Below are 21,777 nucleotides of genomic sequence, written 5' to 3'. Positions count from 1 at the left end.
GAGCCCAATGCAGGGTTTTATCCCAGGACCCCAGGATCACAATCTGAGCCAAAGGCAGATGCTTAACTGACTGAGTCACCCAGGTGTCCCAATCCCACTTTACTTTTAGAAAACTAGAGCCACAGGGTGCACCTTAAGTGGCCTATTCTTGGTCAGCTCAGGTCATGATCTTAGGATCCTGAGATTGAACCCTGAGTCGGGCTCCCTGCTTAGCAGGGAGTCTGCTTCTCTCCTTTTCCCTCTTATGTGTGTCCATTTCTCTCTCTCTAATAAATAAATCTTAAAGAAAGAGAACGAGAGCCACATATACAGATCTGGGGTGTGAGCACAGAATATAATATAAAAGAGCACAGCCAGACTTAAAAAGGGTAGTTTTTTAAGAGAGGAGAAGGAGGAGAGCCTCACTAAGGAGAGCGGCTTTTGCTTTATACTTCATATAAGAGATCAGCAAATTATGGCTCATGGGATGACCTCCTATTCTTTTTTCCCTTGACATACAGATTGCATTTCCCTGACCGCCTTTTCTTTTCTTTCTTTTGAAGATTTTGTTTCCTTAGCCACACACGCAGGGCAGGCGAGGGGCAGAGGGAGAGGGAGTGAGAGTCTTCTTGAGATGAGTGCAGAGCCAATGCTAGGGCTCAGTCTCATGACTCTGAGATCATGACTTGAGCTGAAACCAAGAGTTGGTTGCTTAACTGACTCAGTCACCCAGGTGCCCCTATTTTTGTAAATAAAGTTTTATTGGAACACACTCACTGGTTTCTTTGTTGTCTGGCTGTTTTTGAGCTTCTACAACAGAGTTGGGTAGTTGTGACAGAGACTGTATGGCTTGAAAAATTTTGTCAACTTTCACTTTTTACTTTTTTTTTAAATGTAAAAAGTAAATACTTTTTACATTTACTTTTTACATTTTTTACATTTTACATTTTTTATGTTGACTGTTGCAAACGGGTGTTACGTTTGTAATAAGTGTTGTTTCTCATTTTCGTAAGGATGTAAGGATATAAAAGCTGTGGGGTTATAGATTGTTGGAGCCAGAGGGAATCCTAGGTGTCGTGGAGTCTAATCTTTTTATTTTCACAATGGTGGAAACTGATGGCCTAGTGAGTGAAGAGATTTGCTGAGGATCACTAGGTTGTGATCTGTTAGTGAAGCCATAATACTCATTTGGGAAATTTGGTTCCTAAATGATAATTGCTGTCATAATTGCCATAGCACTACTTGTGGGGCCATATTTATAAGAATAAAAGAAAAAAGAATTAGGTGCAATAGACACCAGAGAGGAGGGTCTCTGAATCTAAGAAATTTGTTATTTTCGGGATGCCTGTGTGGCTCAGTGGTTGAGCATCTGCCTTCGGCTCAGGGCATGATCCCAGAGTTCCGGGGTGGAGTCCTACATCAGGGAGCCTGCTTCTCCCTCTGCCTGTGTCACTGCCTCTCTCTCTCTGTGTCTCTCCTGAGTAAATAAATAAAATCTTAAATTTTTTTTTTTTTTTTTTGTAATTTTCTATTCTTTGCCCTTTGAGTAGCAACTGACACCAGCTTGCTCCTAGAGATGGTGCTAGGTATGTTGCATGTTGGAATTCACCAGAGATCATCCGAGGCAGAAATTAAGCATTAAGTGGCTATTGCCTAGACAATTGTGTGGATAAACACCAGGCCTAAGAGGTGCACGCAGTTCTTTTGTTTTCTCTGAGCCTTTGTGGAAATTTCTTTTCTCTGGTAGAAAAATTTCTTAAATTTGTAGTAACCATGTAGGAATATGATTTTTTTTATTTTTTATTTTTTTATTTATGATAGTCACACAGAGAGAGAGAGAGGTAGAGACACAGGCAGAAGGAGAAGCAGGCTCCACGCACCGGGAGCCCGACGTGGGACTCGATCCCGGGTCCCCAGGATCGTGCCCTGGGCCAAAGGCAGGTGCCAAACAGCTGCGCCACCCAGGGATCCCTATGATTTTTATTTATTTATTTATTTATTTATTTATTTATTTATCTATCTATTTATCTATTTATTTATTTATTTTTTTTAAAATTTTATTTATTTTATTTAAAATTTTTTTTTATTATTTTGTTTTTAACTTAAGGCTTTTGTGCTTGATACCAAATGTAGAGTAGTCAAACAGGTTAAATTCAGAAGGTTTCAGAGAAACCTAAGAACATAACATTATAATTCTCACTTTTATATGCTTCAGTAGTATTCCTGAAATGCTTGGATTTCCCACTGAATGGGTCCTGGTTGCCTTGTACAGGGAGACGTGGAATGAGAGCCAGTCACTGGGATGGTTGGGGTTGGGGGGTGTAGTTTAGTTTTGACTTCTTGGTCCCTACAGCCATCACCAGCATAGTAATTACTGCTTAGGAGAGATTTTCTTTGGAATACTCAAAAACAAACATGGTTTACTACTCTGAAATGTTTCCCCTCAAATGAAAATTCTTCTGATTATAAGGATAATATGCCTTAGTTATAAAAAGCTTAAACAATTCAGAAAAGTGTAAAGAAGCAAGTAAGAATCACTTGAAATTTTACTACTCCAGAGCAACTGTTAACATGGCATGTCTTTAGCACACGCACACTTACACACATGGACTTTTACCAGAATGGGATTGTGCTGTACTATTTATCGGTGTATTTCATCGAATCTATGACATTTTTGAGTTTAAGAAGAAACATTTACGTATCAAGAAAGAAAAAAATGCTTTCACATTTGCTCTCCTTTGTCATTTAGATTTTACACTTACATAAAGTGCTTTTTCTTATTTTTTTAATTTTTTTTTAAAATTTATTTATGGTAGTCACACACACACACACACAGAGAGAGAGAGAGAGAGAGAGAGAGAGGCAGAGACATAGGCAGAGGGAGAAGCAAGCTCCATGCACCGGGAGCCCGATCTCCAGGATCGCGCCCCGGGCCAAAGGCAGGCGCCAAACCGCTGCACCACCCAGGGATCCCTTTTTCTTATTTTTTTAAAGAATTTATTTATTTATTCATGAGAGACACAGAGGGAGAAGCAGGCTCCCCATAGGGACCTGATGCAGGACTCAATCCCAGGACCCCAGAATCATGCATAAAGTGTTTTTTAAAAAATAATGTATTTATTTGAGAGAGAGAGAGAGAGAGAGCGCAAGCATGAGCATGAGCAGGGGGAGGTGCAGAGGTAGAAGCAGACTCCCCTTGAGCAGGGAGCCTTACACAGGGCTCTATCCCAGGACCCTGAGATCATGACCTGAGCCAAAGGCAGATGCTTAACCCACTGAGGCACCTAGGTGCCCCACATAAAGTGTTTTTTCAGACTTACTTGGAAATATTTTAATCACGTGTTATGCATCCATAAGAAGGAAAACTTGAGTGAAATTAATTAGGTACATCTTACTACAGTGTCACATTCAGAGTCTGGCCCTTTTGAACATTTTTTGATTCAGTTGTCGATGTCCACGTCTCCCTGTAAAGGGTCATCATTTGCACTGTCAGGAGATCAGGGCCAGCTGTCAGCACCTGTTCTGTAGGTGCTTTGGGCTAGATTTCTCTCTTGTCTTATTAGGACTTGACCATCAAAAGTCCTGTCTTTTCCTTGATTGATCATTAAATGGCTTGTTTGACAGAAATGTTGAGGGATAACAGCTGTTCAACCATGCTACGTGGATGACGACAGGTTTACATGAGTCCAGGCAGTCACCTGTATGCCCTGCTGCCCCACAGGCAAGAATTATAACACATTGTTCCTAAGATGCATCCATTCCAAGGATGTTAAAAATTACATTTTAGGATAATTTGTTACCTTTTTTTTTCACTTGACAATAGGTTAAGTAATGGTTTTATGTCAATAAATATATTTATATCTTCTTAAAATTTGTGTTTAAAAATAACACTTAACAGGGGCTCAGTCAATTTAGTCTCTGCCTTCAGCTCAGGCTGTGATCTCTAGTTCCTGGGATTGAGCCTCCCATAGGGCTTCCTGCTCAGCAGGGAGTCTGGTTCTCCCTTTTCTCTCCCTTTTCCCCTCCCCACTGCTTGTTTTGTCTCTCTCTTTCTCTCAAAAAAAAGAAAATCTTTTTTTTTTAATTTAAAAAAATAGAAAATCTTAAAAAAAATAGCACATAACAGTGGGGCTTGAGTCTCATTAGGTTAAGCATCTGATTCTTGATTTTGGCTCAGGTCATGAGTCAGGCTCTGTGCTGGGTCTGGAGTCAGCTTTAGATTCTCTCCCTTTCCCTCAGCCGCCTTGCCCCACTGGATCACTTGCACTTTCCATGCTCTCTCTTTTTCAAAAAAATAAATAACACATAAGAGGGGTGCCAGGCTCGGTGTCAGTAGTGTTTCTGACTCTTTTTTTTTTTTTTTTTTAAGATTTTATTTATTTATTGAGACACACACAGAGAAGCAGGCTCCATGCAGAGAGCCTGATGTGGGACTCGATCCCAGGTCTCCAGGATCACGCCGCGGGGTGCAGGCGGCGCTAAACCACTGCGCCACTGGGCCTGCCCCGTGTTTGTGACTCTTAATCTCAGGGTTGTGGGTTCGAGCCCCATGTTAGGTATAGAAATTACTTAAAAATCTTTAAGAAAAATGTGTAACATAAAATTTGTCATCTAACCCAATTTTTTTTTTTTTAATTTTTATTTATTATAGTCACACAGAGAGAGAGAGAGGGAGAGAGAGGCAGAGACATAGGCAGAGGGAGAAGCAGGCTCCATGCACCGGGAGCCCGACTTGGGATTCGATCCCGGGTCTCCAGGATCGCGCCCTGGGCCAAAGGCAGGCGCTAAACCGCTGCGCCACCCAGGGATCCCCCAATTTTTTTTTTTAAGATTTATTTATTTATTCATGAAAGACACAGACTGAGAGAGAGAGAGAGGCAGAGACACAGGCAGAGGGAGAACCAGGCTCCATGCAGGGAGCCTGATGTGGGACTTGATGCCAGATCCCGGGATCACAACGTGAGCCAAAGGCAGGCATCCAACTGCTGAGCCACCCAGGCATCCCATCTAACCCAATTTTTAAAGTAATCTCTATTTCCACTGTGGGGCTTGAACTCACAACCCTGAGATCGAGAGTTGCATGTTCCTCCAACTGAGCTAGCCAGGTGCCCCCCGTCTAAATCATTTTTAAGTATACAATTCAGTCGTGTTAAGTACGTTCATATTATGCAGTCATAACTACCATCTATTTCCAGAACTTTTTCGTCTTGCAGATCTGAAACTGTATGCATTAAACAACAGCTGCCCTTTTTTCCTGGGCCCCATTCCTTGGTAACTACCATCCTAATTTGTTTTTGTGAATGACCACTTCAGTATCTTATAAAGTGGATCCTACTCATCTTCAATAATGAGTAATTTGGCTGTGCATACGTGCATAAGTGGGTTTCCTGTTCCTCACAGACTTGTGTGCTGACCACTGTGAACATTGCTGGCTCCAGCTTGCTGTCCCTACATTTGATAGCCTTGACCCTGCTTTAACATGTGGCATTATGCCCTCTAAGGAATTCCTATTTGCAAGTATGAAGAGGTGGGTGACATGGAGGATATCTCATAGAAATTTAGAGTTGTGGTTCTTGGGAGACCATCTGATGCTGCTCATTCTGTGGCTTATCAGACCATAAGCCCTTCTCAGGCAGGTTCTTCGGCTGTCTTGCTCAGCAGTGCTCCTTCCTCAGCTCACTCTGTTGGGTTGCTGCTGTTGCTCCCCTGCTCAGGCTACTGAATGGCTCTGTCCTGTCCCAGTTGACCTCAGCAGTCTGTGACCTTGTCTTTTTTCCTTATATGTGTGTATATATATGTGTATGTATATATATATATATATATATATATATTTTTTTTTTTTTTTTTTAAGATTTTATGTATTCATTAGAGACACAGAGAGAGAGGCAGGCTCCATGCAGGGAGCCCGACGCAGACTCTACCCCGGGTCTCCAGGATCATGCCCTGGGCTGAAGGCGGCGCTAAACCACTAAGCCACCGGGGCTGCCCCTTTTTCCTTATATTTAATTTATATTTTGTTTTGTTTGTTTTACCACCAAGTGAAGTACATACTAAGAAATGCCTGAAAAATGCCAAATGACTGATGGTGAAGCAAACACTTAGGGAGGGCACTGCCCGTGCTCCAGAGTATGTTAGCTTCCCCACTGTCTTACCCCCTCCTAATATGATGAGGATGGCTCCCCCCTTTATCTGTGTTGTGCCTCCTCAGTGTGCATTCCTAAACCCTAAATTGTAGTTTTGCCTGTTTTGAAAATGAATTGGAATAATGCTGTGTATTCTTTTTTGTTACCATCAATTATAAGTATTAATTTCACTCCAGACTCTTGTTTCTGGTCTTTTTTTTTTTTTTTTTTTTTTTTATTCCTTAAGACTTTGTTTATTCATGAGAGACACAGGCAGAGGGAGAAGCAGGCTCCATGCAGGGAGCCCAACATGGGACTCGATCCCAGGTCTCTAGGATCATGCCCTGGGCTGAAGGCAGTGCTAAGCCCTGAGCCACCCGGGCTGCCCATGTTTCTGATCTTATTACAACAGTTATGCATAAAGTTTACCTCAGGTATGAGTATAACATTTTTAAGATTTTAAAGATCTATTTAATTATTTGAGAGGGAGCGTGTGAGCATGGGGCTGGGGGAGGCAGAAGGAGATGGCGAGAATCTTAAATAGACTCTGGTAAGCATGAAGCTCGACTCAGGGCTCCATCTTCCAACCCTCAGGTCATGACCTGAGCTGAAATGAAGAATTGGATGCTTAAGCAACTGTGCCACCTAGGTGCCCCCATTTTTAAGATTTTAATGACCTCATGAGACTGCTAATATTTTTTTTTGAATGGTCAGTGTCCTTTAGATTTATGTTCTTTAAAGAACTCAGAAGTTCATAGAAGCAGTTATGTTCACAGGAGGAGCATAAAAAAGTAATACATGTATTTCTGTATCTCAAAAGTGGGATTCGACTGGAAGTACTCGTGCTTGCTATCATTTGAAAATGCATCTGGGGGCGCCTGGATGGCTCTTGGTTTTGGCTCAGGTTATGATCTGAGGGTCGTGAGATGGAGCCCTATGTTGGGCTCTGTGCTCAGCTTGGAGTCTGCTTGAGATTCTCTCTCTCCCTCTACCCCACCCCTCGTGTGCATACATGTGCATGTGCTCTCTTGGATAAATTTTTTTTTTAAAGGTTTTATTCATTTATTTGAGAAAGAGTAAGCAAGAAAGAGAGCACAAGCAGAGGGAGTGGCAGAGGCAGAAACAAAGCTCCCCATTGAGCAAGGAGCCTGATATGAGATTCAATCCCAGGACCCTGAGATTATGACCTGAGCTAAAGGCAGACACCCAACTGACTGAGCCGCCCAGGTGCCCCAATAAACAAATCTTAAACAAACAAACAAACAAACAGCTGTATCAGTCCTCATGGGAAGCATAAAACTCTGGTCATGTTGTCCCAGGAGACTTATACAAAGGGCTGGCCTGACAAGAACTCCTGCCCCATTTTGGAAACTCCTTTTCATCCTGGGAATGTTGTGGTAGCTTTCATGAAGCTCACACTTGTGGTGATAGCTTTCTCATTTTTGGATATAGCTTGCAGGGCTTGGGGTACAGGAAAACACGATGTGTTTGCAGAATAGCTGAAATGCCACAATTGGTTGGTTTCAGCTTCTATCTGAGCTATTTCAGAGAAGAAGACATTATTTTTAGTCTTTAACCTTAATTTTTTTTTGCAGTTGGGAATACAGATTTTGTGGTCTTAATTTGCTGATGCTTTATTAATGCCTATTTTAGTTTGGGGGAAAAAAAACTATCAAATACTGTAAGTTCATCTGCTATAAAGTCTTACTTATTTTTATTAAAATTTTTTTTAAACATATTTTAAAAAAATTTTAAGAAATCTCTACACTCATTGTGGGGCCCGGACCCATGACCCCAAGATCAGGAGTTACAAACACATTCCACCAACTGAGCCAGCCAAGTGCCTCAAATGTGTGTTTTAAGGACCTTTTTTTTTTTTTTTTAATTTTTATTTATTTATGATAGTCACAGAGAGAGAGAGAGAGAGAGAGAGAGGCAGAGACACAGGCAGAGGGAGAAGCAGGCTCCATGCACCGGGAGCCCGACGTGAAAAAAAAACTATCAAATACTGTAAGTTCATCTGCTATAAAGTCTTACTTATTTTTATTAAAATTTTTTTTAAACATATTTTAAAAAAAATTTAAGAAATCTCTACACTCATTGTGGGGCCCGGACCCATGACCCCAAGATCAGGAGTTACAAACACATTCCACCAACTGAGCCAGCCAAGTGCCTCAAATGTGTGTTTTAAGGACCTTTTTTTTTTAAAAAATTTTTATTTATTTATGATAGTCACACAGAGAGAGAGAGAGAGAGAGAGGCAGAGACACAGGCAGAGGGAGAAGCAGGCTCCATGCACCGGGAGCCCGACGTGGGATTCGATCCCGGATCGCCAGGATCGCGCCCTGGGCCAAAGGCAGGCGCTAACCTGCTGCGCCACCCAGGGATCCCTAAGGACCATTTTTTATTGTCTCTTTGAGAATTTCAGAATGACAAGGTGGAGTTACTTGTAAACCGTTCATTTAAAATCAGTAGGAGGGACCCCTGGGTGGCTCAGTGGTTGTGTGTCTGCCTTTGGCTCAGGGCATGATCCCAGAATGCTGGGATTGGTCATACTTTGGGCTCCCTGCATGGAGCCTGCTTCTCCTCCCTCTGCCTGTGTCTCTGCCTCTCTCTGTGTGTCTCTTGTGCATGGATACATAAAATCCTTTTTTATTTAAGACTGTATTTATTCACGAGAGACACAGCTTTTTTTTTTTAAAGCAACTCTTTTTTTTCTCATAGTGAATAAATTATGGGTTTTATCAATAATTCCATATTATTATTATTATTTTTAATAATTCCGTATTAAAGGAGAAATCAACCATAGCTGAAAAGCAACAGGTAGTAGTAGGCGTAAATTGTATTTGGTTGACTTGGGGAAACATGCATTGCCTCTTTCCAGTCTCATCCCTGACCTGTGTTGTCTCTCAGGATTTTCATGGCAGTTCCCCTTGCCCCGCCCTTCATTTAATTTTTCTATTTATTAATTACTTATTCAAGTATAGTTGACTGCAGGTTTTTTTTTTTTTTTTAAGATTTTATTTATTTATTCATGAGAGACACACAGAGAGAGGCAGAGACACAGGCTGAGGGAGAAGCAAGCTCCATACAGGGAGCCCGACGTGGTTCTCTTTTTTTTTTTTCCTCCCCCCCCCCCCCCCCCACGTGGTTCTCGATCCTGTGTCTCCAATCACGCCCTGGGTGGAAGGCCGCCCCTGAACCACCTGGGCTGCCCCAATGCAGTTCTCATTTAAAAACCAATCACAGGACCTTTAATGTGATAGTTTCAGGTTGTGTAGTTCAGAGCTCTTGCTGTCCTGCTCTCTGCCTTATGTGTCCTTCCCGTGTTGTCTTTGGGTCTGATGTGATCTGGTGTCGCCTTCCTCGGCCTGCAGATTGAGCATCTCCTGGCATTTACTGAAGTGGAGGTTTGCTGGCGACACAGGCCTGGAAATGTTTTCAGTTTTGCTTTTGTATCCAAAGGGTATTTTTGCCCAATACAGAATTCTGAGTTGCCAGATTTTTATTCCCTCTCAGCACTTTGAAGGTGTCATTCCACTGTATTCTGGTCCCCATCAGTCTCTGGCTGTCAGCGCTTTGACCGTGAAGCATGCCCTGAGGGATTGGGTTTTTTATGTATCCTGCTGGGGGCTGCTGAACTTCCTGATTTGTTAGTCTGTGTTTGTCATCGCACTGGAGGTTTTCCACATTCGTTCTTCAAATACTTTTCAGTCCTAGCCTTATTTTTTTTCTTTAGGATCATTACATATTGTCCTAGGAGTTCTTAAGGTTCTCTTCATTTTTCTTTCAAATCTCTGTCTTCAGATTGCAGGTTCTCGTCCTTTATCTTTTTCTGGTCGATGACTTTGCATCTCCTCTCTGCTGATAAGCCTGTCTGGTGTTCTCTATTTCAGTTCTTGTTTTCTTTCTTCTTTTTTTTTTTAAATTTTATTTATTTATTCTTGAGAGACAGAGAGAGGGGCAGAGATACAGGCAGGGGGAGAAGCAGGCTCCATGCAGGGAGCCCGATGTGGGCTCCAGATTCCGGGGTCACGCCCTGAGCCAAAGGCAGACGCTCCACTGCTGAGCCACCCAGGTGTCCCTCAGTTATTGTTTTCTGTTGTAGAATTTCCCTTTGATTCTATTTTATTGTTTGTTTCTCTGCCGAGACTCCCTGTCTCTTCATGTGTTTGCCTCTGACCCCTGAATGTTGAGCAACCACTTGGACTCCTCTCCTGGCCCCAGGCTCACGTGCTAATAACTGCCTGCTGGTGCCTTCCCCAGGGTGTGAGGCACCACCACCTACCCTCTTCTGTGCTTCCTTACAGCTGTGGCCTTCCCCTTGCTTCTCAAGCCAGAAGTCTGAATACCACACTGATGTCCCTCTTTGCCCTGCTCTACTCTGCCCCTCATCCCAGCCATTAGCAAGGGCTGTTGATAATAGCCAGGTGTGCTCCTCCTTCCACCTCTGCTGTCCTGGTTGGCTGAGACCGTCTCCTCTAGGCTGGACAGCTGACTCCTGTCTCATCTTCCCACCTTCAGCTGAGCGTGTGGATGAGAAGGAAGCCTCGTGGTTTGGCCACTCTCTGCCGTCAGCTCCTGTGGCTTCCAGGGCTCCTGGGCTGGAATGCAGACTCCGCAATCTGCGTGGTCCTGCATGCCGGCCCCGTCTAGCTCGTCGTTCTCCTCTCTTATAGTTTCCTGCCTGCCTGCTGGGCTCTGGCCTTATTGGCCTCTCTCTTCCCAACTCCTTCCTGCCTCTTGGCCTTTGTGCTTGCTCTCTTGACTGCACTATTCTTTCTCAGCTGGATGAGTAGCAGCCTTAGTCTCCTCCTCAGAAGCTTTCTCTGTCCTGTCCAGAGTGGCCTCTCCCATGCTTCTCTCTTTCTCTCTTGCTTACAGCTGACTTTTGCCTGTGGTTCTCATCTGGTAGCTTTCTCTCCCCTACCTGATGCTGAGGTCCTGGGTGGAGGAATCTTGACTGTTTTTATTGACTGTTGTGTTCTGAGCACCAGAGTGGAGGTGGCACAGGGGACTGCTTACTGTTTGTGGAGTGAGCAAGTGAGTGTTCTGAGCACCTGGTATAGTACCTGGCGCTGGTACTCGTTGGGACTGACTTGGTGGCACCATTCTTCACTTCTGTTTTTCTTTTCTTAGGTTTCGAAGTTGGAATTGGGTTTTCACGGGACACCTGGGTGGCTCAACAGTTGAGCGCCTGCCTTCAGCTCAGAGTGTAATCCTGGAGCTCCGGGATTGCGTCCTGCATTGGGTTCCCTGCATGGATCCTGCTTCTCCCTCTGCCTGTGTCTCTGCCTCTGTCTTTCTGTGTCTCATGAATAAATAAATAAAATCTTTTTTATTATTTTATTTTATTTTATTTTATTTTATTTTATTTTATTTTATTTTTTAAGATTTATTTATTGATTTATGATAGACATAGAGAGAGACAGAGAGGTGCAGAGACACAGGAGGAGGGAGAAGCAGGCTCCATGCCGGGAGCCCGACATGGGACTCGATCCTGGGACTCCAGGATCACGCCCTGGGCCAAAGGCAGGTGCCAAACAGCTGAGCCACCCAGGGATCCCAATAAAATCTTTTTTAAAAAAGGAATTAGGTTTTTACAATTGATTTCAAAAGTAGAAATTAAACTTTCCAGATATAGCTATAGCCGTGTCTTTAGCTTGCCTCAAACTCTTAAATGTGTCCTTTAGTCTTACCATTATTTTTTAAAATTTTTTAAAAATTTATTTATGATAGTCACAGAGAGAGAGAGAGAGAGAGAGAGAGAGAGGCAGAGACACAGGCAGAGGGAGAAGCAGGCCCCATGTACCAGGAGCCCGATGTGGGATTCGATCCCGGGTCTCCAGGATCGCACCCTGGGCCAAAGGCAGGCGCCAAACCGCTGCGCCACCCAGGGATCCCCATTATTTTTTTAAAGATTTTATTTATTTGTTCATGAGAGACACACAGAGAGGCAGAGACACAGGTGGAGGGAGAAGCAGGCTCCGTGCAGGGAGCCTGATGAGAGACTCGATCCCGGGTCTCCAGGATCCTGAACCAAAGGCCGGTGCCAAACCACTGAGCCACCCAGGGATCCCTTAGTCTTACCATTTACACAGAGCTTTGCTCCTCTTTGGACACTTTGCTCATTTTACTTGACATCTATGTGGACAGTACACATTTTCTCACAGGAGAGCAAAATCACGAGAGAAATTTGGTTTCTGAGTAGTTGCTAAATTTAGTGAGTATTGTTCTAATATGTGGCCAGAGTAGTGATACTCAAATATTTTTTTAAATCTCTGTTGTTTGGGTCTTGTCTTAGGTCGCAAAGGAGTTTGGCTTCCAAAATAATGGCTTCTCAGTTTACATCAATAGAAACAAGACTGGAGAGATAACAGCATCGTCCACCAAATCCCTCAGTCTGCTCAAAATCCAGTAAGTACTATGGAGGGACGACAAGGGGAGGGGGAATGACCGTGGGGGTCTGCTGACTTCCTCCCCCCACCTGCCAGCTGATGCCACCGTGTTTCTTATGAGGTAGTCAGCAATCCAGCAATCATAGTGTGCTGCTCCTCTTGTCTGAGCTGACTGACTCGCAGACTGTGACGTGTGTCACCGAGGAGAGAGTTATGGGTTCAGGGTGTGTGTGTAGCTGCACACTCAGCTCCCTCTGCATGGAGGGACCTTGAACGGGGCTCTGTGCCGTTCTGCCTTGGGACGGCTTGCTGGGTAGGAACGGCCATCTCCCACACTGTATTTCTTGGTGGTGTGACCCCCTTGAGCTCCTCTGAGGTGGTCAGTCATGTCAGTGGCATTTCTAAGACTTAAAGACCTTTTCCTGCGGCCGCTGCCTGGTTCTTGTAGCTTAGCTGGAGCCCGACCACATTGTTTGTTTGTGTGTGCTCGTGCCGCAAGGGTAGACCTGAGCGATTGTGACATAGACAGTATTGCCTGCAAAGCCGAGAGTATTTGCCATTTGGCTCTTTACAGAAGTTTGCGGTCTCTTGTCCAACCTGTCTGGACACACCTGCTCTCGTGTCAGTGATTTTAGCCCTTAGTAGCAAGCTCGGAGCACTCCTGTCTGGACTGCAGAGCGTGGGGCTGCTGTGGCCACTGCTGGGTGATTGGGTGGGGCTTTGCTGGCAGTTGGCCATATGTCTGTTTACCTGTCAGAATATTAAGATATTTTGACAATTTGTATGATCATTTTTAGTTTCACAGGTAAGTACATCGAGGAAAAAAAATGCAATTATAGCATTCATCCATTTGTTCCTCAGCGAGTATTCGTTGGGCACCTGTCACTCGCCTGTCCCTGTAATTACCTAAAACTTTTCATTGTCATTGATGTCGTTTACACCCCAGATAGTGAGGTAGCTTGTAAAGATTTTTGGCATCTTGAGAATCATTTCTCGTGAACGTTACGTGGTTTGTGTCCCTGCTCCACCAGTCAGTGGTGCTGAGCCTGGGGCAGTCGCTTCACCTTAGGGGGCCCCACCACCCTTGTCTGCAAGCAGGTAGCAGTGCCGCTTTCACAAGGTTGCAGGGCGCCTGCACATGGCAAGCATGCGGAAGATGATAGCTCTGTGCTTTGGAACTGTTTTGATAGCAGATATAAGCAGAGGAGGCTGTAGACACCTTTGAGAGAAAGCCATGAGGCTGTAGTGTGGCCATACTAGTGCTGTCCCAGCGGGGTGGGACCCCAGAGGGGTGAGACAGATCAGCCATCCCATGGAAGGGGGGCACTTAGAGGGGATGTCTTTCTGAGTTACCCTTGAGAGTATCTTTCCAGTGAGAGTCATAATACCTACTGACCAGCTTGGGTCTAAACCTGAGGGCGATGGCTGTCTTCCCTGAAGCCTGTCTGTGGGAGGGAGTGATTTCTCGTCCTTGAGCTTGATGTCGGTTTCTCTCCACTGCTTCTGGCTTCTGTGATTGCAGTTCAGTCTGCTGTATTCTGTTTGCATGCAGGTGATGTTTTTCCCCCTCTGGCTGCTTTTAGGTTCTTCTGTTTCTGTTGGGATCCTACAGATTGTGTCTGGTGCATCCAGGTGTAGATTCCTGGTTTGTTTGTTTAATCCTACCTGATGGATGTTGTGTTTCCTGTACCTGGAGATCAGGTCTGGAAAATTTGTGGCCATTATCTCTTTAAATATCACTTCTCTCTGGATGCCCAGGTGGCTCAGCGGTGGAGCGTCTGCCTTTGGCTCAGGGTGTGATCCCAGGATCCGACACCAAGTCCCCCATGGGGCTCCCGCAAGGAGCCTGCTTCTCCCTCTGCCTGTGTCTCTGCCTCTCTCATGAATAAGTAAATAAATAAATCTTTAAAAAAAAATAAATCACTTCTCTCCAATTGGCTTTATTTTTTAAGTGATTGTATTTTTTGCTTTTAAAATACATGATTTGATTTCAAACCTAGCTATTCGCTCCAGGTGCTCATGGGGGCTGCGATGCTCTCACACTGCCCCCTGGCTTTCGCTGAGGACCACTGGGCTCCTCGGGGGCTCTGCCTCGGCCTGTCACAAGCATAATGCTTCCCTCTTGGGTCTCAGGGTATCCGTGGTCTGTCTCCCCCAGGTGGAATCAGGGCGGCACTGTTGTCAGAGCTGTCTCTCGGTTGTTTGGCTTGGCTATACGAAGAGTATTTGGGAAGATTTACCCAATCTGTGACCACTGCCACTCGCTTCCCAGAAGCCCCTGTTGCTTTCGGCAGCCTCTCGTTGCTTGTGCTCTTTCTGTTGAACATTCTGGAGACTTTTATGTTCCATGTCTTGCAGTTCCAAATCTGAAGTCCTTGGCTGTTTAATTCTGTTATTGTTGTGTCTGCTCACTCTTGTGCGTGGTGGCTTGGTTCTCTTATACATCCCGTGACCCCTTTTTGAGAGCTCATAATTGATGAGACTTGGTCATGGGGAGTCTCTGAGGGCTGTAGGCCAGTGACTTTTCTGCGAGGACACTTGCACTTGCTTCTGTTGGCACAAGGGGGCACTGTGGCCCTGGCACTCCCTCCAGTCAATTTCTGTCTTTGGGCTTCCTGAGCCAAGCAGCATCCCTAAGTCCACCCCGAATGCATGGCAGAGCAGGCCTGTGGTTACAGACTTTCAGAGGGGACTGGTTTCCCTTTTGCGTAGTGGGTGCAGGAAGACAAGATTCCTCCTTGGTTCCTATTTTCAGCTGTTGATTCTTCCCAGCTGTTGAGACATCGGGCTTTATGTGGTGTTTGAGGCTCAGCATCCTGCTTTGGGATGGCAGCCTCATGAACTTGCATCCTATTGCCCGGAGAACGAGTGTGTATGCTAAGCTCAGGGGTCCTTTAGGATAATGTCGTATTGCCATGCCTGTTGGGGTACTGTGGGCTGTTTGGGGCCACGAGGAGTTCCTTACTTAGGTTAGAGCTCCGTGGTACATTTTAGAGCGAATCTGTTAGAACTGATGGAGGAGCTGAGCCAAGGGTTCTATAGCTCGAGGGTGTTTAGGAATATCTGGTCTGTTGTTAGAAACAAGTCTCTAGTTACAGTTAGGCAATTTTATCACCCCTTAATTATGGAGGGGGGAAGAGAGAACAGACCTATGGAAGAGCAGCAGCCATGCTTCTTAGTGTCCTGTGTCTTTGGTGTTTGCTCTCAAGGCCTGCTGCCTGTCCTCTTTCAGTTTGTTAGGTTAGGGCTGCGGTAGGCTACTTCTTCACACTTCCATTTGCATATTGTTGGAGGCAGCTAAGTATTTACCAAATGGTAGTGCTGCAGCTTTTCCTTGAAGACTGGGGTTGATTTTAGTGTTGCAGACCCTGTGTGTGCAGCCCACGCTGCTTCTGTCCAGCGCTTGTAAGTGGGAGCGTCTCACACCTCGGGTCTCGTTGGTCTGGCTGTGCTAACCAGGTCCTTCAGTGAGTCAGCAGTGTGAGTGAGAAAAGAGAGAGCACGACTTACGTGGAAATGGTAGAAAATCAGACACTGCTGCTTGAACTGTGAATTGTGTGGCCTGTTTGGATAGCAGCGCATCGGTGACTTCACAAATAAAACCCTCTGTCTGTAGTAGGGTCACTCCTGCAGAAGTAAAACCACACAGTTGCCCGTCTTTGGGCCTTTCCTCAGGTGCAGTTCTTGGTGGTAGGAACGTGATGGTCGAGCACGTGCCTGTCAGTGTGGAGGTGCCGGCAACTGTGATGAGTCGGGCTGGCTGCAGCGCACTATGCTGCCATTAGAAGCAGTGATTAGACACAGACCCCGTGTTTGGAGGGATCTGGGGTGAGGTATGATTGAATGAGAAAAGCAAATGCAAAACATATGTCTTTGGTAATTTCATTTTTGTCAGGCAGCGTCATACATGTCTGCGTGCACGTGTGTGGGGGTGGGAGTGCAGAGAAAGAAGCGGAAGGCTGTGTAGTAGGTAGATGAAGTGTCGGGGTGCTAAATAGTAGACGGTAGGGAATGAACAAGGAAAAGTGGGAGCTAAGCCCAGAATGAGAAGCAGGGAGAACCCTGCTTCAGGCCAAGTGTGTATGTTGTGGCCGTATCTCATCTGTGTGGAATCCAACGGGCATATGGAAGTCTTACAATTGTAAAAGAAAGTGAGTCGCGGTTACAGAGAACCCACTGAGACCTTTCGAATGCTGGGGAGCGTAGGAGACATGCAGAGGGAGAATTCTGGTCTCTTAAAATTAGAAGCCTCGTTATTCAGCTTTTAGGGAAGTTGGTGTTTGCTTCTTGGATGTCAGAGACTCTCACATGTGAGCAGCTCTTCTGTGCAGCCAAGGTTGTGGGAGGAAGGAAGGCAGGCCCTGCCCTGTGTTTGTTGTCTGACAGGCACGGAGATCTGCTGTTCCTGTTTCCCTCGAGCCTTGCTGGACCCTCCTCAGAAATGGAGACGTCGGCCCCGCCGGGGCTGAAGGCCTGCGGCGCTCCCAACGTGGTGGAGGATGAGATCGACCAGTACCTCAGCAAGCAGGACGGGAAGATTTATAGAAGCCGCGACCCACAGCTGTGAGTGTGTGGGGTTCTGTGTGTGAGTGTGTGAGTGTGTGGGGTCCCACTTGTGCTGACTTGAGTGGGCAGGAAGCGAGATGATTGTAACTTGCCCTGTTTGAGTATCTACTGAAGAAACACAAGTTTTGAGTTTGACCATCTATTTTCAGATAAAATTTCACTTCAGGTTATTTTGTAGGCTTTTTCTTGTGTGAATCTCAGAGTATATTCCACATGTACTTGAAAAGTTTCCAAGTGTTTGGAGCTAAGAGATTTGAGAGGAGGGATGGAACTGAAACCAAGTGTTGAGTGCAGTGCGCTCCTGAGGTGCTCCTGCCGTGTAGCACGTCAGGCCTGTGCGGCCGTGTCAGGGCGAGAGCAGGGAAGTGGGGAAGGGGTGGTCTTGGCCACAAACCGGTGCAGGTGCTCGTTCAGGTCATCTTGCTGGGTTCAGTCGAGAAATGTCAGCGCCATATACATGTTCTTCCCATTCTTTTCACTGGTGCTTCATGCACTGAGCACACTGCTCCCTTGAATAGTTACTGTTCATCTAGGGTTAATGAAACAATTACACTGGGTATGTTTCTGTATTTCTGATTTTTTTGCAGTTCTTTTTACTTTAAAAATTTTTTAAAATTTTTTAAAGACTTATCTATTGATCTTAGAACATGTGGAGGGAGGAGGAGCAGAGGGAGAGAGAATCTCAAGCAGAGGGCAGCCCTGGTGGCTCAGCAGTTCAGCGCCGCCTTCAGTCCAGGGCGTGATCCTGGAGACTCGGGATCGAGTCCTGTGTCGGGCTCCCTGCCTGGAGCCTGCTTCTCCCTCTGCCTGTGTCTCTGCCTCTCTCTCTCTCTCTCTCTCTGTCTCTCATGAATAAATAAATAAAATCTTAAAAACAAAAAAGAATCTCAAGCAGATTCCTCACTGAGTGCAGAGCCGGATGCAGGCCTTGATCCCACGACCCTGAGATCATGACCTGAGCCAAAATCAAGAGTTGGATGCTTAACTGACTGAGCCACCCAGGCGCACCGGCAGTTCTTTTTAAAGAAACCGGTTAGAGGGATCCCTGGGTGGCGCAGCGGTTTAGCGCCTGCCTTTGGCCCAGGGCGCGATCCTGGAGATCCGGGATCGAATCCCACGTCGGGCTCCCGGTGCATGGAGCCTGCTTCTCCCTCTGCCTGTGTCTCTGCCCCTCTTTCTCTCTCTCTCTCTCTCTCTCTGTGTGTGTGTGTGTGTATGACTATCATAAATAAATAAAAAAATTTTTAAAAAAATTAAAAAAAAAAAAAGAAACCGGTTAGATACACTTGAGTTTACATCAGTGATGTGAAATTATCTGACTGAAGGTTTTTTGTCTCTGCACTAGAGCCTTCTATAACTGCCTCACTCCATAAACATGATGGGGTGCTGACATTGAGATATTGGGACTCTAAGTGCCGCATTAGCAACTTGTATGTCTTAGATTGAAGAGCCCCAAATGGTGCTCTGCTGCAGTTGGCGTGGAGCCACTTCACAGCCATCGCCATCAGCCCGTATGCCCCTTTCATTTGCATTTCCTCCCAGGGAACCCATGTTAGCTCCCCCCACGATCTGTGTCTTCGAGGGTTCATTAGGAATCTTTTAGAGGGTGCTTGTGCATGTGTGCGTGTGTTCTGGCCTGCCAGCTGTAAGAGCCTCCCTGTTAGGAGACACAGACTATCTCTCCTCTGAAGTGTGGAATGCACATGCGTCCAGGAGTTGTGACCCCACTTAGCAAAGGATGCAGTTGAGCCCAGAGGGACCACCACTTGGGTTTCCTACCAGCCATCACCGCCCTCCTTACCTGAGCACATTATGCTGTCATGTATGTGTGGAGCTTTTAGGGCTTTAGTCTTTCTTAGTGACAGAAATCACTAAAACCCATAGAGCCAGGCATCTTCGTGCTTTTCCTAAATGTGCACAAAATGAGTATTTCCCAAACTGGACTTCTGTCCCACTGGGAAGTTTTTTTTGCCATATCCCATCCCAACATTCTTAGTGTTTACTTAACATCTATTAAAATCAATTTTAAGTCCATTCACTTTATTTAGTGTCATTTTCAGCAGTTAATATCTACACAGTCACAAGTGAGATGTGCTGGGCAGTTTTTTTCTAACACAAATGAAAATAAATACTAAGTTATTAAAATAAAAAATGCTTGGGCAGCCCGGCAGCTCAGCGGTTCAGCCCAGGGCCTTATCCTGGAGTTCTGGGATCAAGTCCCATGTCAGGCTCCCTGCATGGAGCCTGCCTCTCCCTCTGTCTCTGCCTCTGCCTCTCTCTCTCTCTCTCTCTCTCATGAATAAATAAATAAAATCTTAAAAAGAAAAAAACTCACGTACCATGTTATGTGAAAATAATTCCCACAGGGGATGCCTGACTGGCTCAGTCAGTAGAGCGCACGACTCTTTATTTAGGCTCGTGAGATTAAGCCCCACATTGGGTGTAGAGTTTACTAAAAAATAAATAAAAATAAAGCAATGGACACAGGTAGGGAAATACTCTATTTAAATGTCAAAAATGTGAGGTGACAGTCACAGGAAAGCAGGCATACTAATTACTGTGTTTCTCTTGCCCTGTGCTCTTAGGTGCCGACATGGGCCTCTGGGGAAATGTGTCCACTGTGTCCCACTAGAGGTGAGAGTCTGTGCAAGCGTAAGGCCTGGGCTGGTGGGAGGGGCCGCTTCCCAGAGCCTGTCAGGACTTTCCTTGCATCCCGGCGCTAGGTCGGAGTGGGGAAAAGACCTTAGCTGTTTGTTGCCCTGGCCTCATGGTCCCACTAACGCGAGCGGCTTGAAGAGCACGAGCCTTTATTTATGGGAGTGACCTTCTGGGTGGATGATGAATGGCTGAAGCGTTTGTATTGCTGTGATGGAGGGGCAGCACTTACCGTGGGCTCCCTGGACAATCCTTTTGAAACCTGACACGAAGCTGGGGCTGGCGGTTTCCTTGCTCGTCATTGTTTTGATTTACTTTTCCCTGAGTCTCACATCCTCCTGCTGATGCGTCCTGGTGAGATTGAGAGTTACCATAATAATGCTGACTGGTAACTGGTTAATGCTGAATTTACAGCAGCAAGGCCAACCTGATTTTCTTCATGAGCCTCTTCTTCATCTCGTGGGCTTTTTTTTTTTTAATTTTCCTAATATTTACTTGACCTAGAGCATTTTGTATTTAATAGAGATTCATTTTAATCTTGGAACGATAACTGGTACACAAAGAAACCTTTGGTTCTGACCTAGAATGATGAGTGAGAACCAGGTGCCCGACCTCTCTCATTGCCCTCCCTGGGTCCTGGCTTGGTCTCTCCCCGCGTGCAGCGGAAGCTCGGCTGCCCGCCCTCCGTGCCTCGAGACGCCAGCAGGTGCGTGAGCGTACTGACTGTGTGTGTTTTGGCAGCCGTTTGACGAGGACTACCTGAACCATCTCGAACCTCCTGTGAAGCACATGTCCTTCCACGCCTACATCCGAAAGCTGACCGGGGGGGCCGACAAGTAAGCAACCTGAGCGCAGTTAGGCTGTACCAATGTGGCTTGGGCGTGCACAAGTTCTTTTTGTCTATCTGGCAGGTGTGCTTAAAGCCTGTGAGCACAGGAATGAGAACAGCAAAGATCGGGGTCTGGGCACAGAGCGTTTGAGTTCGTGACTTTTTCCCTGATTCTAGAAAAGAAACAGACGAGTGGAGCCTCTGACGCCCTGTCATAGTCCACATGCTCAGAGTGTGGGGCAGATGCCATGTTGGCAGCAGCCGCCGTGGAGGCCCCTGGGGAACATCCCCAGACTTCCTGCAGGTGTGCAGTGCTCTGGCAACTTAGTTGTATGTGAAGGTGGATGAGATGTGGTGTGATGGTGGCCAGAACTCATCCTCTGCTTTTTTGGAAAGACCACACCACTCCATGGTTCTCTCGGCTCAGTTATTCCACGGCCCCCATCAGCCTTTTGCCCTGGAGCCTGCCTCTTTATCAGCTTGACTTCATGGCCGTCACAGGAGCTGAAGCAATGGTGCCGTCCATGGGTGGGCCTCATGGTGCCTCAACAGGTACTGTTTGCAGGCTTGGCCACGTGCGCAGTGGGGCGACCATCTCGCACCTCCCTGGGTGCAGGCTGTGACAATGGCTGGAGAGGGGCTAAGAACATTTTTTTTATAAACCATGTCAAGTACTTCCCTGTGTGATCCCTTTCTGTTGACTCTATGACTATATGTGCACCTTTCCAGAAAGTAACGGACTTGATACCATGATTTTATAATTCCCATCAATGCAGCAGGAGGAGCTGGTGGCTGAACCCAAGTCAGCAACATTTTGTGAAGAATGTCATGTTGGCCTGATTATAGTTTTTCTCTGACAACCTGCTGACACCCTAAAATGGCTTTTTTAAAAAGTTAGATCACGGGAAACAAATCTTACCAGAAACCCATCCTTGCCTGTCAGTGGGGTAAGCCGTGGGACTTTCTGGATGAGGGAATGAGTAGCGATTCATTGTGCTGAAATCCGTCAGCCTTTCACCAGTCTGGGTCCAGGCCATGGTACCCCATGGGGCACATTGGCAGTTCTCGCTAACATGCAGACTGGTAGCAGTCACTGCTTCTCAGGGGCCCGTGGGCCAGCGTCCTATCAGCCTGTGAAGACAAGATTGAGTTACTGGACCATTGAGTGAATGCGGAAGTGGCAGAGGGTGAGGGCATGTGTACACCCTCACCCTATGTCAGGGTGGGG

The 21,777-nt window shown here is 45.9% G+C and overlaps 1 protein-coding gene across 1 annotated transcript in view; it reads left to right on the top strand.

The window, feature by feature from the left end:
- Window positions 1-21,777, top strand: part of NPLOC4 (NPL4 homolog, ubiquitin recognition factor) — a 65,075-nt gene that overhangs the window by 4,607 nt on the left and 38,691 nt on the right. The window contains exons 3-6 of the mRNA XM_041725275.1: window positions 12,406-12,518; window positions 16,886-17,062; window positions 19,651-19,699; window positions 20,462-20,556. Of these exons, the coding sequence (XP_041581209.1) occupies window positions 12,406-12,518; window positions 16,886-17,062; window positions 19,651-19,699; window positions 20,462-20,556 (434 nt within the window). The remainder of the gene's footprint in view (window positions 1-12,405; window positions 12,519-16,885; window positions 17,063-19,650; window positions 19,700-20,461; window positions 20,557-21,777) is intronic.

This window comes from Vulpes lagopus, chromosome 12, assembly GCF_018345385.1.
Source record: "Vulpes lagopus strain Blue_001 chromosome 12, ASM1834538v1, whole genome shotgun sequence".
In the NCBI taxonomy this organism is placed as follows: Eukaryota; Metazoa; Chordata; class Mammalia; order Carnivora; family Canidae; genus Vulpes; species Vulpes lagopus.
This window is presented reverse-complemented; position numbering and strand designations above follow the sequence as displayed.